General features: G+C 37.1%; 1 protein-coding gene across 2 annotated transcripts in view; it reads right to left on the reverse strand.

Moving 5' to 3' along the window:
* Window positions 1-1,252: 1,252 nt before the first annotated feature.
* Window positions 1,253-15,776, reverse strand: part of ELAPOR2 (endosome-lysosome associated apoptosis and autophagy regulator family member 2) — a 175,807-nt gene continuing 161,283 nt past the window's right edge. For both annotated transcript variants that reach the window (XM_019623735.1, XM_019623733.1), the window contains exons 20-22: window positions 13,578-13,756; window positions 12,398-12,563; window positions 1,253-3,977 (exon numbers count right to left, since the gene is read on the reverse strand). In XM_019623735.1, the coding sequence (XP_019479280.1) occupies window positions 3,918-3,977; window positions 12,398-12,563; window positions 13,578-13,756 (405 nt within the window). In that variant the 3' untranslated portion in view covers window positions 1,253-3,917. The remainder of the gene's footprint in view (window positions 3,978-12,397; window positions 12,564-13,577; window positions 13,757-15,776) is intronic.

The raw sequence follows: 15,776 nt of genomic DNA on the forward strand, positions 1-15,776 counted from the left end.
GTCCAAAAACTACAAGAGGAGCTCAGAAGAATACCTGGCTTTGTCTTTGGCTGGGTGATTAAATCATCACGGAAGAGTGTTATTTTCTTCTTGAACATCTTTATAATGACCTGAGAAACTTTGAAGGCTGTAAGCTCCTAAAGGGCAAAAGACTCTGTGCGAAGATTCTTCTGAACAGTTTTGCTCATGGGTGGCAGTGATTTAAACTGGGAGTTAGCAAATCAGAGCTCATAGGTCAAATCCTAGCCCAGCTCCTGTTTTTTGAAGTCCTGTGACAATGCCTCCACAATTTTAAATAGTGAGGAAAAAATCAAAAGAGGCATAATATTTTGTGACAAGTAAAATTTAAATGAAACTCAAATTTCAGTGTGAAGTTTTATTGGAATGCAGCCATCCCCATCTGTTTACGTATTGTCTGTGGCTGCTTTCATGCTACAAGGGCAGAGTTGAAGAGTTGCAACAGAAACTACATGTCCTGCAAAGCCAAAAATATTTATTATCTGACCCTTTACAGAAAAAGGCTGCTGGCCTCTGATCTAGACAATCGCAACAGTAATATCAATTAATATCAAGGGCAATAGCAGTATCAATTGATTTCTAATTACTCATCTCCATAATAAAGTTTTACTTCCTTCATTTTTTATCCTAAAATGAACTCATCTGAAAATGTTAAACCAAATCAAATAAAATCCAGCAAGAGTATAATTCCTGGCCACTTACTATGAACTCCATTTTAGTATCCAAGGAGTGAGTTAGGTGCTGGGAACTATTTCTTTTTTTTCCTAAGTTTATTCCCCCTGGGACTTTTTCTTTAGGACTACCTTAATTTAGAACTTGGCCTGTAAACCTGAGATAATATTCATAGTTACTATAAAATAGATGTGAAGGTATTTTAAGTCCTCTCAAGGTCTACTCTACATATCTTTTGTGTAAAAAGATAAATGTGAGCAACACTGTGACTTTACACTTGACAATGAAGTCATCTTCCCACCCCAACTCCCAGTAAATTTACTTTCATGATCTGCACATTAGCCTCCCATGAGGAATAACCGTGAGCCACAGGAAGTAGCTCTAATTATATAGGTCAAAGGACAGTTGATCATATTGACCTTGAACACCATGATGAGTCAATCACCTAAGAACATGGAGACCACAGCTGGTAAATTATTGGACCCAAGCAATTCTTCCATATAACCATTTAAACCACTTTTTCTCCTTGGGAAGAAAATAATGACAAAAGGCTACACAAAAATACTATGAAACATTTTTAATCCTGGAAAGGATCTGATTGCTAGTAACCAAAGAGAGGGAAAGTCAACAAGAATAAAATTCAGTCAAGTGAACATATATCAAATTGCTCAACATTGTGAAATGGCATGATATAATTTATCCATAGAAGACATGGTCTCATCCAGTGGAAAACTGACTTAAATATGTTTTGACAGAGTGCTAAGAGATATTATAGGTGACAGTTGACTTAATAAAGTATTTAAGGCTTCAAAACTGTGCCTTTAGAAAAATAACAAATACCTTCTTCTATTACTTAGGAAGGGAAAGAAACAACAAAGGTCAATTAAAGTCATAGAAATATGATTAATTTGTTTATGCCTTTCAATATTCCAATGAGCTTTGCAAAGGCAATACCTAAAACCAAAGTAAATTTTATAGCCAGGATTGGTCTAAATATTTTCCTCATAATATTCTTTCTGTCATACTTCTTTAGTGCTTGGAATAAAATGACAAGCACTGGGATCCAAAAAAAAAAAAAAAAGGCAGCTCCATTCCAAACATGGGACTGAACTGACGAAATTTATTTAATACCTAAAATTAGAAATAAATTCTTCAGTACCAACTACATTTTCAGAGAGTTCATTAAAATTTAAGGCATTTTGACATGTCAGAGATTTTAGTTCAGTGACAGGAGAAGAAAGAAGCTACCTGGGAGCAAATCCCAATTATCTCTATGTCTTGGCACATGCATGTTGAGCACAGCCAACAACATAGAGAGAGTGACAGGTGACTGCACAGAAACTGCCTGACTCTATCCAGCTACACAACTTTGGCAGGGTTCCTCTACAAGGGTGCATTTCAAATGAATTTTCATTCTTCTGTTTAAGTTTTGGCCAAAATGGGCAAAGGCTCATCAGCACTGTTAGCAAGATAAAAATAAGCAGTGCAAAAATAATTTCTTCCTCATAATAATATTTAAGAAATGAAACATGAAAAAGGTTTATATTGAATGATGTTCTCCCTGAATCTTACAACAATGAAATAATGGCAGCCTCACCTATACTTATGAATCCAACAGAAGAGGTACACAAAGCAAACATTAATTCATTCAACAATAACAGCATAGCCCAGTGTTTTACCCATCAGCCAGATAAATGCAATTATTTATTTTCTCCCAGTTTTCACACACGTAAAGACATTACCTATTAAATCAAAGTTACAAATATACCTTATTGAAAGACATGGGGCAAAGCATTCAACAAACCCTGCCCATATGCTCTGCTTCTCTCAGCCAACCACCCATCTTTTTAAAAATCTGGATTGAAATCTATAAAGATTATACTGTTTATTGGAAACATACCAGAGCACCTTAGATCATCAATGGCCAAGAAACTCCCCTCTTTCTCAGTTATAAAACAATTAGGGTTTATACAAAATCGGTCAAATCCAACTTCATTCAAACTGCTTTCAACAAATAATATTCAAGACGTGCTAACACTAGTAACCTGTCACAGGAGGCATCACAATTATCTGGATCATTTTTGAATAAGAACAACACTTATTTCATAACTGCTTGTGGTACAACCACATTCTTATTATGAGTACAATTATACGCAATTTTCCAAATGAATTTTTGCCTCACTGACTTAAAAAGAAAAACTTTCATGGAAGTCATAACCCTCAACATCTTGTAGCAGAATAATAACCATATAACCTTTGATGTTTGACATCGGGCAAATATCCCACTGCCATTTTCTGGAAACCACAAAATTATCCAAATACCTTTGTACAGTTATCTATACTTGTACACAAGTCATCCCACTTTCATCTTCATGATTTTGCAAGATGATCTAATAAAAAAAAGTTTTCCCACTCATTTTACATTTTACTTCAAGCATTGAAGTTTGAAACCATTTGACTTGAGTGATAGTGTCACTTGTTTGTATTAATGGAAAGTCTTGCCTTTTTTTTTCTTTTTTTAAGATTCCTTTAATGCTTTTAGTTAAGCTCACTTATCAGTTTCGATAAGAATGGAATTTCAAAGGTAATTATAAGTTTAGATAACCCAAGCTACTTCTGACTCTTCCTAAAAAAATTACTACTTATTTACGCTTCTGAAATCAAGAAAGATGCCCTATGGAAAAATTAGAAGTTTATTGTCTTTCTCTGTTACCATTTTGAATAGAAAAGATGTTTTAAGGTCTGTCAGGAAAATAAATAATGGGAAAATAACTATACCTTTAAAAATTTTTCAAATTCTTCCCCCAAACATAAACAAAGAAAAGACAAAATGGGACCACAATGCATATGCCGACATCTGCCCTCCAAAGCACAGTCTATATGTAGAAGTGATAAAGAATCAAAGTTACCCATTAATTTATATGGCATGCATCAATATGCACTGGTGGGCTTAACCTTGGTTTTCAGTTATGTGTATATACAGACAAATCTCTTCCTGAGTTGAGTTTCATCTTCAGTTGAGACTCAAACCATTTGCTTTCCTATTTTTGGCAAGATACTTGACCGTGTGATAAGGCAATCAAACGTTTCCACCTCCTTCCCTTCTTGGCGCTCCTCTGGGACATTACCAACGTGCTGGGGATGAGGACAGGCTCTATACTATGGTCCTGGAAAACTAGAGAGCAGGTTTCTGTGTTCACTAGTCTGAAGGCTGCAGAACTGTCTTTTCATATATTTGGGGGTCGTGAGGATTTCAGTTGAACAGATTCAAAATGGTCTTCTTTTTCCTATGAAGAAAAAAATATTAAAACAAAATCAACTCACTAAAATTCCAATAAGATTTTTAGGATCTTATGTGTCCGGAAGGAACGGTCTGGCAGTCATTGTAATCTATGTACCTGCCACTTCTAATTAGGATTTTACATTTCAATAAAGGTGTCAGATAGAAAACAGAGAGCATGCCATCCCCGAAGGAAGCTTTTGATGTCCAGGAGATAAGACAGACAATGCAAAATGGAAGCAAGTACATGATTGCAATAGACACTAAAAGATATAGCTGTGATTCTTGGGAAGAAACCATTGAGACCTTCCTGGGGGGACATCTGACCTAGGTGCTGAAATAGGTGACCTTGGAGGGCAAATTGTGGACATAATAGAACTGACAGAAACTAAAAAGTCTCAAGATAGCATAGGCTAAACAATAAGAAAAAGGCTGGCAGAAATAAATAAGGCAAACACCAATAAAACCTAAGATCATTTGTGTTCACTGATATGTTTTTGGAAAATCTTTTGGGTACATGTATGCCAAAGATATTAAAAACAAGTCATCTGAGATAATAAATCAAAATTTTAATGCAAATATATCATTACTGGTGTTTTTTATATAATACATTCAAAATGTAGCCTATTAAAATAAATTATTCTTCTTTAGAATAAAGGAAAATAAGAGGTGCAATTTCTTCCAATGTTTTCACTGTTAAAGTCAGAAAACAGCTTTCCGAAGGCTGCCGGAATGATATGGGCGAGGGGCGGCGGGGGCCTATGCTATTGAAGAGAATAAAGACAAAGAGAACTAGGATTATTTTTAAATAGAGGGAATAGGAGGCAGACCAGTCATAGGTGCGAATGGGTATGTGTCTAAAGTAGAGAAACAAAGTGAGAATAGGATGTTGACACTGAGTATCTGTCAGAAAGACTACAGTTGCTTTTGTGCTTTCTCCCATTTGAGTGAAGAAGCCCAAGACTTGATAGACAAGCTTTAGGGCAAAGGGACAGGATTCCAGAAAAAGAATCACAGCATGAACACCAACATATCGCTTTTCCCAGCTTTTGCTGAGGTGACAAGCCCCTGGGAGGCAGACCTCACATCTCAGCGCTCTAACTCACTGGCTCTGTAAGAGTTTGTCTGAAGTCTCATGTTTCTCAGGCTTGATTTTTTTGGAATAACCACTGATAATTCAAATATTTATTAAGCACCCACTGTGCTGCAGGAAGAGGGCTAGGCTTTGGGGATACAAAAATGTCTGCCCTCAAGGAGCGCATAGTGCACTACAAGCAAGAGCTTTAGGGTATCGGCCATGAGCTAGAAAGGAATCTGAGACTTTTGTGGGCTTTCCTTGAGAAGAATTGAGTCACATGTTCCTGTGAATGGGGGAGGGGAGGCAGAGACTTGCTGATTACCCTCAAGGTAATATATAAAGTAAAACATTGAAAACCCTTTATAAAATCATGTTAGCCTCATAGGGCTTTAGTTACTATATACTCTGTGTTCACAGGGGATTTTGCTCCTATCACTGATATAGTGGGATATATATGTGTGTGCGTGTGCGTGTGTTGTGTGTGTGTGTGTGTGTGTGTGTGTGTGTGTGTACTGTGCATGCGTCCTCCAGCTGTAAATAAGATAGTCTCTGAGATAAGAAACAGTGTCTAATTTGATATATCAATCAAGACCTGGCAGGGTACCTAACACACAGTGTCCCATGACTGTGACATAAATAAAATGTAAAACTGAAAATAAATTTTTTTAAAGATTGCTGAGAAAAGTCAAGAAAAATAAATCTATAAATAAAACCCCACAAATCCAGTGCATTGGGAAATACCAAATAAGGTATGGTCTTTAGAATATAAATACGGGCACTTAAGATAAAGCAAGCTTTACATGACATGGCCGTTAAGAAACTTATAAACATTTTTTGCACCATGAAACCACGCACAACAAAATTTTTTAAGTGGGACATATAATAAGACTTGTGCAATGATATTCATAGCAGATTTATTTATAGGCAAATACTAGAAATAGCACAAGTATCCATCAAGAGGAGGACAGATAAATTTTGGCAATATCCATAAAATAGAATACTACTCCAGAATAGAAAGGAATCCGGTACTGATTAACATAAGGTGGATGAATCTCAGAAACACTTTTCTGAGTGAAAAAAAACTTACACAAAATATATTATGTAGCTACAATTATGTGAAGTCTAAAACAGATAAAACTACTCTATAATTTAAAAGGTCATTCATTACAGTGGTTTCCTTTGGGGGATGACAATGGAGATTGCATATAAAAGGACATGAGTTTACTTTCAGGGGTGAAACTAATGTTTTATATCTTAATAGGATTTGGGGTCACACAGCTATATGCATTTTTCTAAATTCATCAAATTGTGTACTTGTGATGTGTGCATTTCACTCTATGTAAATACTTTACCCTAAAAAACAAAAATGTTGAATTCCTTCATTAATTATATGTATCCTGAAGTACTTAGGAGTAAAATGTATTAAAGTCTGTAACTTACTTTGAAATGTATTTGTAAGTGGATAGAGGTATGGAGATACGTAGAGATATGTAATAAAGCAAATATAGTAAAATTTAGGTTGTAGGTATGTGGTTGTACCACTGTATAATTGTTTCATCTTTTTTGATATTTAATTTTTTCATTAAAAATCATTTTAAATTATTATATTGACTAAAATTGCTATTTAAAACAAAATGTTGTACTGTGAACCTTCTCAGAGAGAAAAACTCTATCTCTATCCTTCATCTTATTTCTTATGATTGTTTCCAAGAATCTTTTTAAGATTTTAAATCTCAAGCTATAAAATAAGAGCAGAGGATGTGCTGCAATATGAGGAAACACTTAAAAGTTTATGTCATACTTAACACACACTCTCCCCTGAATAATTCCCACTTAATTCTTTTAGATTCAGCTTAGAGGTCACTTTCTCTTAAAAAGCCTCCCTGGCATCTCAATGCTTCTTTCATTGTAAGACAACACCCTTACAAATAGGGAATCACAAAAGCTAACTAGTTGAGAAGTCCAAGTGGATGGTGATGGAATATAATTCTCCATGGGTCTCGTGTTTCTGCTGTCTTACGAGGAAGACACTGTTTGTCCTTTTTCCTAAATAATCTTCTCAAACGTTTATATAACAAAAAGCCTTGGAGGGGTATAGATAATGTCTCCTACCAGAACAAAGGAAAAGTTTGCTTACAGTCCTGACAGCTAGAGATAGTGTCTCTCCCTGTAAAGCAAATGGCAAACATGCTTACTGCCTGTTATAAAAGATCCAGGTTCCCCAAGCTAAGGGCTCCTCTTCTATAATGTAACCTACTATGTGTACAAGAACCAAAGCAAACATGGACATTTTGGCTACTGCTATTGCTGTGAGTAATAAACTGCATTTTGTCTCCGACTGAGGAGATTCACAACTTCCAAAGTGTATGTGAAACTATGGCAGGCTAACTTGTTGGCTAGCAAGTAGACTGAGATTTCATAACTTCCACAGTTCTTCACTGTTTTGCTGATGAGAATGGGAAATTGACAGAGAGGTGTCTTTCTAGAAGAGGAATAATGAGAGCACCACACACTGCTTAATAATACTTGAGGGAAGTACACGAAAATTAGTGGCAAACATGTTGACCAAATTGTAGGGTCAACAACACAATAAAACGGTCCTCCACTTTATTTCCTGGAAATGAAGAGGAATGGGAGAGCTGCTTGCAGGCTGAGTACTGAGAAGTGGATTCAAAGAGTTCACAGTTCAGCTGCCCAAATGGATGTTAATTCTCCTTTGGGAAGGAGGACTTCCTCACCAATCAGGCAATCAGTTTCAGGTGTGCCCCATGGTAACAAGTAATACTAGAAATCATCCTTATAGGAAAAGAAGGCTTCACCTCCTCTCTCACAAGTTAAAGAGACATGCACTTTCAATGAGCATTGAAACAAAAATGGAATCCACTTATGGGTAGGAACTAGGTGAATTGTTAGCATTTTGGCTGGTTCATTTGGTGATGATTGTGCCAGGACTCAATGATGATTAGGTAAGACCTGCAACAGCGAGGCTATCTTAGGGTTCAACACCTCTAGCAATCTGTCATGCCAACTTTAGATCCATTCAAAGATGACAGAGGTTTTATAGCGGGTCCTGACTGCAAGGACAGAGATTTGGCTTTCTCCGGGAAATTTCCCTGAGGCTAATTCCCATAGGAATACTTAGTGATTAGTATTTGAGCTCTTACTACCCCATATTGGGTTTATAAGATGGAAGATGGTCACTGGAAAATGAGAAACTGACCTGGAGGAATCTTGATAAGTTAGTATGATCAGCCCCACCCTGGAAATTTTCCTGACCCTTTATTTTAAAACCAGGCATTAACTGAGAAGTTATGACATCGGAACGGGAAATAGGTGGATTCCATAGAAAAAAATAAAACTACAATATGTGAGTCAAGCTCAAATCGATAAAAGGACATGCAAATACAACAAACGGGGTTTAAGCAAGGTTCAAAGCGAGGAAGGGAAGATAATGTGACCTTGTGCGAGGGGTTCTACGTGCCCATTCAAGATGCTGTTGTTGCTTCTACGTCTAAATATACAGTAGGAATCGACAGCGTATGCTTGTACTTCCTCATGTCCTAAGTGCCAGAGGACAGTCCCCCGATGGAGAGCAGGCACATGTACAGAAGGGCTAGTGGGATACCCCAGGAGGCCTAACTCCTCTGCCATCTGCAACAAATGTGTGGGTCGGGGCTGTCCAGTCATTCCATAAGGTTGACAAATACCACTTCTGATGTCCAAAGTTGTCACTATATAAATGACGGCCTGTTGTTGTCAACTCAGAAGCCTTAGTCCCAACAACTTTGCCTGTGCTATCAGATTTCTGCCAGCAGAGATAGCTGCTCAGCCCCCTCAAAAGCCAGGGCCCCACAAATTAAGTAACATTTCTTGAGACTACGTAGGCAGATTTTCAATACTAAATCTAGCCAGCAAAGAATAACAAGCAGCACCTCGTTGGACTCGCTATTGGAGACAGTACGGCTTCACTTGAGTATTCTACTTGCTCTTGTTTTTGTTTTTGTTTTTTTTTAATCAGCTAACCCACAAAGTAGTGTCTTTTGACTTGGGCCCCAACTAGCAGGCTATGTTAAGAGCTGTCTAGCAAGCGGAGTCACTCCTATACCTTTGTGGTCTCACAACCCTAATGACCACTTTGTGATACGATTCACTGTGATTAATGATTTTGCTGGGTAGAGACTTGGGCGATGGGAAGCAGCCTTTACCCAGAAGCATCCTTTAGGGTTTTAGAAGTGTCACCTCCTTGACATGGCTACTCTTTTAAAAAGCAGCTACTAGCTTGTTACTAAGCTCCTGTCAAAACTGAATGCCATCTCCATTTCCAGCTTGTGACTCTATAGCCTGACAGCCCCATTCATGGTGGGCTGACAAGGTAGGAAAGGAACGATAAGCTTTACTTGTCAAATATAAACGGGATATTCAAGAACACAGATGGTCTGGCCGTAGCAGCATCCCGGCCTCACATGAAAATAGAGCAGTGTGCGCTGTGAGGGACACTTGATCCTCTACCTCACAAATCAAAATGATGCCACTGGCTCCATGGAGCCCTCAATTTGTTGACATTATAATACATGTCTGTGCCTGATTCACTGATGGTTTGGTTGAGCTAAAACTCCATGGTGGCCACTGGCTGCTGCAGCTGCCCAATCCCAGCACCAGGTGTGAACAACTGAAAACTTGCAAGATTGTTCAGGTCAGTGCTCAGTGGGCAGAACCCAAAGTCATTCTCATAGCTGTGGCCAACACATCTCTTGATAAGCCTTGTTATATTTTTACTGACCTAAGCTATTGCTAAGTCAATAAACTCTTTAGTCTGCCACTTGGAAAACTACACACTAGTAGTACTTCTTTCATACAACTAACTCTGGAAACAGATCTCAGGTGCTGATCAGATCAACTTGGTCATTCATGTAGATGCCCACAGTAAGGACCCATCCTCTGAAAAGACCAAATGGAATTAGGCATCTGATAAGAGACTGCACAAGACAGGCTGTCACACAAAGGCTGCCTGGATCCATCATGCTGCTCAACATAGCAAAGGGGAATGGGGGCTGGGAGGGAGATGATGACTGAGTCTACACAAGGTTATATACACTTCTATGAAAATCCAGGATTCTGCTCTACTTCTGGGCATGACGTGTCCTTATTTAGCCCAACAGCAAACCCCAGGATGCCTGATGGTAGTCCCCTCAGAAAGGAGCCTAGAAGATTCAAATATAATTCTGGTTTAGCCACTTGTATTGTTGTGTTGGATTGTCATGATCTAAATCAAAAGGATAGTGACCACTTGATTGAGTACACTGCTCACCAAGTTCCCCTACCACAGCCCAAGTAGACAAAAATGGGAGAGACATTAGGTCTCCGTAAATTTTTGAAAACTCTCTTGACTCTTTTCAACCTGAATCTTATGGAGGAAAGGTCTTGGTGCCAGTGGAAAGGTCTCAGGCTGAGTAGACAGGTCAATACTGGGACTTAAAGAGAAAGCCTTGTAGCTTCCTAAGGTGGACCCTGATGGCTTATGGGATTTGTTCAGATAGTTGGGTCTGGGGACCTGGGGTTATGACTGAGGTTAATAATACAGGTTGGTCTCATATTGCTGTTTGATATTCACTTGGTAATAGCTTTACTTAAGTGCTGTACGAAGTAAACTGACCATATCTGATTCTAGCCTCAGTCAGTTAGATTAATTAGAGTGGTCAATGGAGTGCTATACCAGTGGGAAAATTCACCAGAAGCCAAGATGGTGTAGAAACGAGGTTTTGATATTGTTGGCAGACAATCTCCATGGCTCTCTTGCATTTCTGCACATCTTATGAGAGAGACACGCATTTCCCTTTGTTTAGACTATCTTTTCAAGGACATTTGTACAGAAAACAGCCTTGGAAGATAAGATATTATCTTCTTCCAGAGCAAAGGGCAGGCTTGCTTAGAGTCTTAGAAATAGTGCCTCCCTCTGAAGCAATGAACAGGCATGCTGCCTGTTCAGTACAATAACAACAATGTCTCCCTTTGGAATAAAGGACAGGGATGCTTACTGTCCATTCTAAACGATTCAGATTCCCAGGGCTTAGGGTTCCTTTTCTGTAATGCAAGCCACTGTGTGTGCAAGAGTCTTCTGTTCCTTTTCACATAGCCCTGTGGGAAGCAGGGCTTTAGGAGCCAGTGTAAGTGCTGATACTCTGGCTAGTGCTTCTGCTGTGAGTGCTCAACTGTCCTTTGTCTCCAACCAGGAATCTCATGTCTTCTAAAGTTTCCATGAAACTGTGGCAGGCTCACTTGTTAGCTTGAAAGTGTGGTAAAACGTCAAATCTTGACAATCACTGTATATTCATGATTCCATAGCAACAGTATCCTTCCTAAACTACCATATTAAGACAAATTAAATAACCATTAGTAGAAGGGGAATATGGCTTATTTATTTTATTTTTAAGTGATCCTCTATGATATATTGATGTGCTTACATTAAGAGAGTAAAAGGAAATGGTTACTAAAACTCTCTCAATAAATATAATCCTTTGCCACTTGTCCTTCCTTCTGAAAATCATTTGACATGCATTTCCTTTCTGCTGTTTGATTATATTTTTAATCCTGAGTGGATAAACTGATAATTTCTCATCTTCTAAGTCAATGGTGAAGAATGTCAATAAAATGTGTTTACAAATAATATTTAAGGCTTCATGTTATCTGTTTGGATACAGTCATTTCAAAGTCAACAAATGTGATGGCATCTGATAAGGTATGTTTAATACCTCAATAGGTGATATAACTTTTATTTTCTGTGTATGAAGCAATCTTGTTATAATTTTTTTTAAAAAATTTGAATGAACATGAGATCTTTCATTATCATAATACATTAACTTTGTGAAAAGTCAAACATGACAAAAATGTATTACTTTAAAGACATCCATTAATGCAAAACTCCCCCAAAGCAGCTACTGTTATAGTTTGCTATGCAAATACTAGCATAAATAAATATTTAATAGAAATGTGATAGTCTATGTGTTATTTTTACTTTATCTTGTACCTATTGGAATAGATATTTCTATCTTTAATAGCTGCAGACTTGCACAGTATTCTAATACTTTGATGTATGAAAATTTCTTATCTAACTTCATATTGATGGTGTTTAAGGTTGTTTCTACTTGGTTAACCAGCAAAAACAATGCTGCAGTGAATATTCTTGTCTTTACATCCTTATGCATTTCTAAGAGTATTTCTGTTGGATAAATACCAACAGAGATAGAGACATGCTGAATGACAGGGCTTGCACGCATGACTACTGCTATTAGGTTACTACAACCCCTAATTGATAAACACACAGTAATACCAGGTTAAAATTCTGCTCTCACCTTTGTTGCCAAGGACTTGAGTTTTCCCAGTAGCGACTGTTTATTGGAATATACAACTTCCTCTTCATTATCTTCTCCTTCCATGATAGCACAACTGTCTGCAGCTGGGAGTTCACATTCTTTTGAGTTAGCTGTCATTACTAATTTGGAATATTTGTACTCCAGTCTAAGTAGTGGTAAATAAGTAAATAGATAAATAAAGTGGTGGTTTAATATAAATCAATACTTATTTTAGGTAGTCATACATTAGGTCATTAAATCATCTTTTAGTATAGCTGCTCTACCAACAAACTTCCCTCACCTACAGCGATCTCACTATTTGTCCTCATATATCTATCATCTACATACAATTTTTTCCCCCCAGGATTTCAGAGAATCAGCACAACACAGCTAACTCTATCACTTATTTTACATAGGCTAAATTGTCCAATTATGGACTTTTGAAAAACAAAAAGGAACCTTGGGATCTGAATGCCTCTTCTTAATTTATAAATATTTAGGTGCTAATTCTCTATACAGTGTTCCTAAATTTAGTCCATAAAGGAAAAGACTACCATACAGGCAATTGGTTCAGTCTTTACAGTTTCTCTATAGCACTCATTCCTTTCTGTTCAACACCTCAGATATTCCAATTATACTAATACAGAACTTCCACAGCCCTACTGACATGTAAATCATTTTTAAAAAGTCAAAGCATGTAACACATCAATATACAATCAGGAGTTAGACTCAATATTCAACTCCAGATTCTTGGAGTCCTGGAGTAAATAAAGGTGATATCTGCCTATACAATTAATCTGGTTCTTTGCAAATACCTGCCTACAAGAAACTGAAAAAGAAGAGGTCAGAAGACATCATGTTGTCATGATAAGAAAAATAAACACAGAGAAAAAAATCTGCCTTCCAATCTTAGACCTGAGGAATCTAGAGCCTCCATTTTTCTTTGTTTTGTAATAAACAGGTCTGATTCAATAATCTCTAATGTTCTATGATCTCTTTATTATCAGAATAACAATCACTTCCATTCATTTTCTTACAGACCTTCCCTACAACTACCTTCACTAGGAGAAACTCCCTGTGTCTCTGAGAGAAACTACTGGATATAATGATTAAGTCTAAAATTTTTGCAACAAAAGAGATCCTTCAGTTCTTATGTGGTCACTCCAATGAGGTTACTTACTTCTGATTCTTTTTCCAGAAATAGCAAGTTAGAGCCACCAACAAAACAGCTGTGAATGCTCCCACACCTGCTCCCACTTTTAGCCAAAAGTCAACTGTTTCGCAGGTTGATAACTTTTTCTCAGGCAAAGAAATTCCTTTAATGCACCATTTAGGTTCATTCCACACATATAAGGTTTCCTTTAAAAAAAGACACACACAGAGAAATGACATGAGAAATGAGACTCAGAAGGAGAAGGGTTTTGCTAACCCTTTATTCATAGTCAGCACCGAGGATTATTCAGCATTCATCTAATAGAAGCTCTAGAGATATAGGAGCTATACCGACTATATAGAAGAGGTACCGAAGAGAGTGAATAAGCAAATGATGAATGAAAATGCAACAGAACCAAATAAAACCATGGATTATCAGATCAGAAGGTTTGGTGAGGAAATTCAGTAAAAATGATTCCATCTGGACACATTATTTGGGCTATTTTTCTCAAATTTCTGATGATCCTTAACTTTTTAATCATGTTTTTAAATGAAAACTTAGTTGTTTAATATAATTAATTGGAATGGGTTTCACCCACCCATCATGGAGGTCCATTTCTACAGCAAGCCTCTCCTCTGAACAGAAAAGCAGACTCTGGACCTAAGACATGTAGGTGCAACATGACTGCAGGCTTTGGTGACTGGTGTGGGGGGACGCGCATAGACTGCACCCCTCTTCTCCAACCAAAATAAGGAGGGCCTCATTCTGGGTCACCACTACCCACACGGGCTTCTTAACTCAGCCTCCCAAAGTAGATAAGTCAATTTTATTCGGGCAATGTTTTTAAACTACAAGTTCTAAATAGTGAATAATTAAGTCAATATACTGGGTCTCAACCGGCAATTTTTAAAAACAAAGTGATCAAATAAAACAGGTTAGGAACAAAAATCAGAGTCCAGGGCATGGCTCCTAAAATATTTCAACATGTGCAGTGACCAGTAGCAATCTGCATAATGATTACATCCATTGATATTAAGTGACATGGGGCATTAAATTTTGTGCTTATGGTGTCTCATTAAATTTTCTGGTGTATGGTGGTCACTTTACCAACACCCTAACAGAATGATAACACCATAATGTGTAATTTTATTTTATACACACGCACACATTTTTGCAGTTAGTCATGAAGTGATTGAAGTGCAGGAGAATCGTATTTATAAACTCTGAGGAAAAGTTTCAACCAAGTTCTGAATAAGAACTTTAAGCATGTTTTTTAAAAAAGGACATTAAAATTGAGAATATTCTTAGCACATGATCACTGTAACATTTTCATTAAACTCAGTGTGAATACATTACTTTTAAAATGGGTCACATTATTTTATATGAGAAAGATGAGGTGAGAAATGAAGACACATATTCAGGTTGAACTGCTGCATCTCTAAGTGTCAATAATGACAATAAAGAGATAAATGTTAACTCAGCAAATGTTGACTTCATCCAAAAGGCATTCCAATAAGAAAAAAAGACTACAAAGAGTTTATATGGTTTTATCAATGTCTAACACCCAGTAAAAATGGTAAGCTCTAATGTCTAATGACAATCCTATAAACAAACCATTAAAACTTCAAAATTAAAAAGATATTTATAAATCAAGTATGCTTAACTTTTCAATAAGCTCCTTAAATTGTTAAACAAAAAGAAATCAAGCTATTGACAGGATTGCTTAGTCATTCTATAACTTAGTCATTTGATAAATTTCTTAGTCATTCTGTTAATTAGAAAGCCTTTTCCCTTCATTCCATCAAAGGTCATTGGCAAACAAGAAAATGGCTGACACTGCAGCTGAAAAATGTATTCTTCCAGGGTGTCAGGGTATTTTGTGAACAGGGTGAGATAAATTTGATGATAAATTCAAAAACGTCCCTCTTAGTGATCACACAGTATCTCTTCAAATCTTTACACTATCTGACATTTAGAAGTAAATGTTTAATACATACTTGGAAGCTGGTATAGATTTTTGAGATCCAATTTGATAAAAGCACTTTTATCACAAGCCATGTGATAGCTCTTTTAGCTTATATCAGCTATATGTGGAGGACTTGTAGTGTGTAATTTTAACTTGATACGCATCTGGATTAGATATATTTACAGAATTGGGGAACTGTACTCTCAGTAAACATAAAGTGAAAAATTGTAAAGAATGGAGCAGGAAATAGGATAGAAACA

This window comes from Hipposideros armiger, unplaced genomic scaffold (assembly GCF_001890085.2).
Source record: "Hipposideros armiger isolate ML-2016 unplaced genomic scaffold, ASM189008v1 scaffold_560, whole genome shotgun sequence".
Taxonomy (NCBI): Eukaryota; Metazoa; Chordata; class Mammalia; order Chiroptera; family Hipposideridae; genus Hipposideros; species Hipposideros armiger.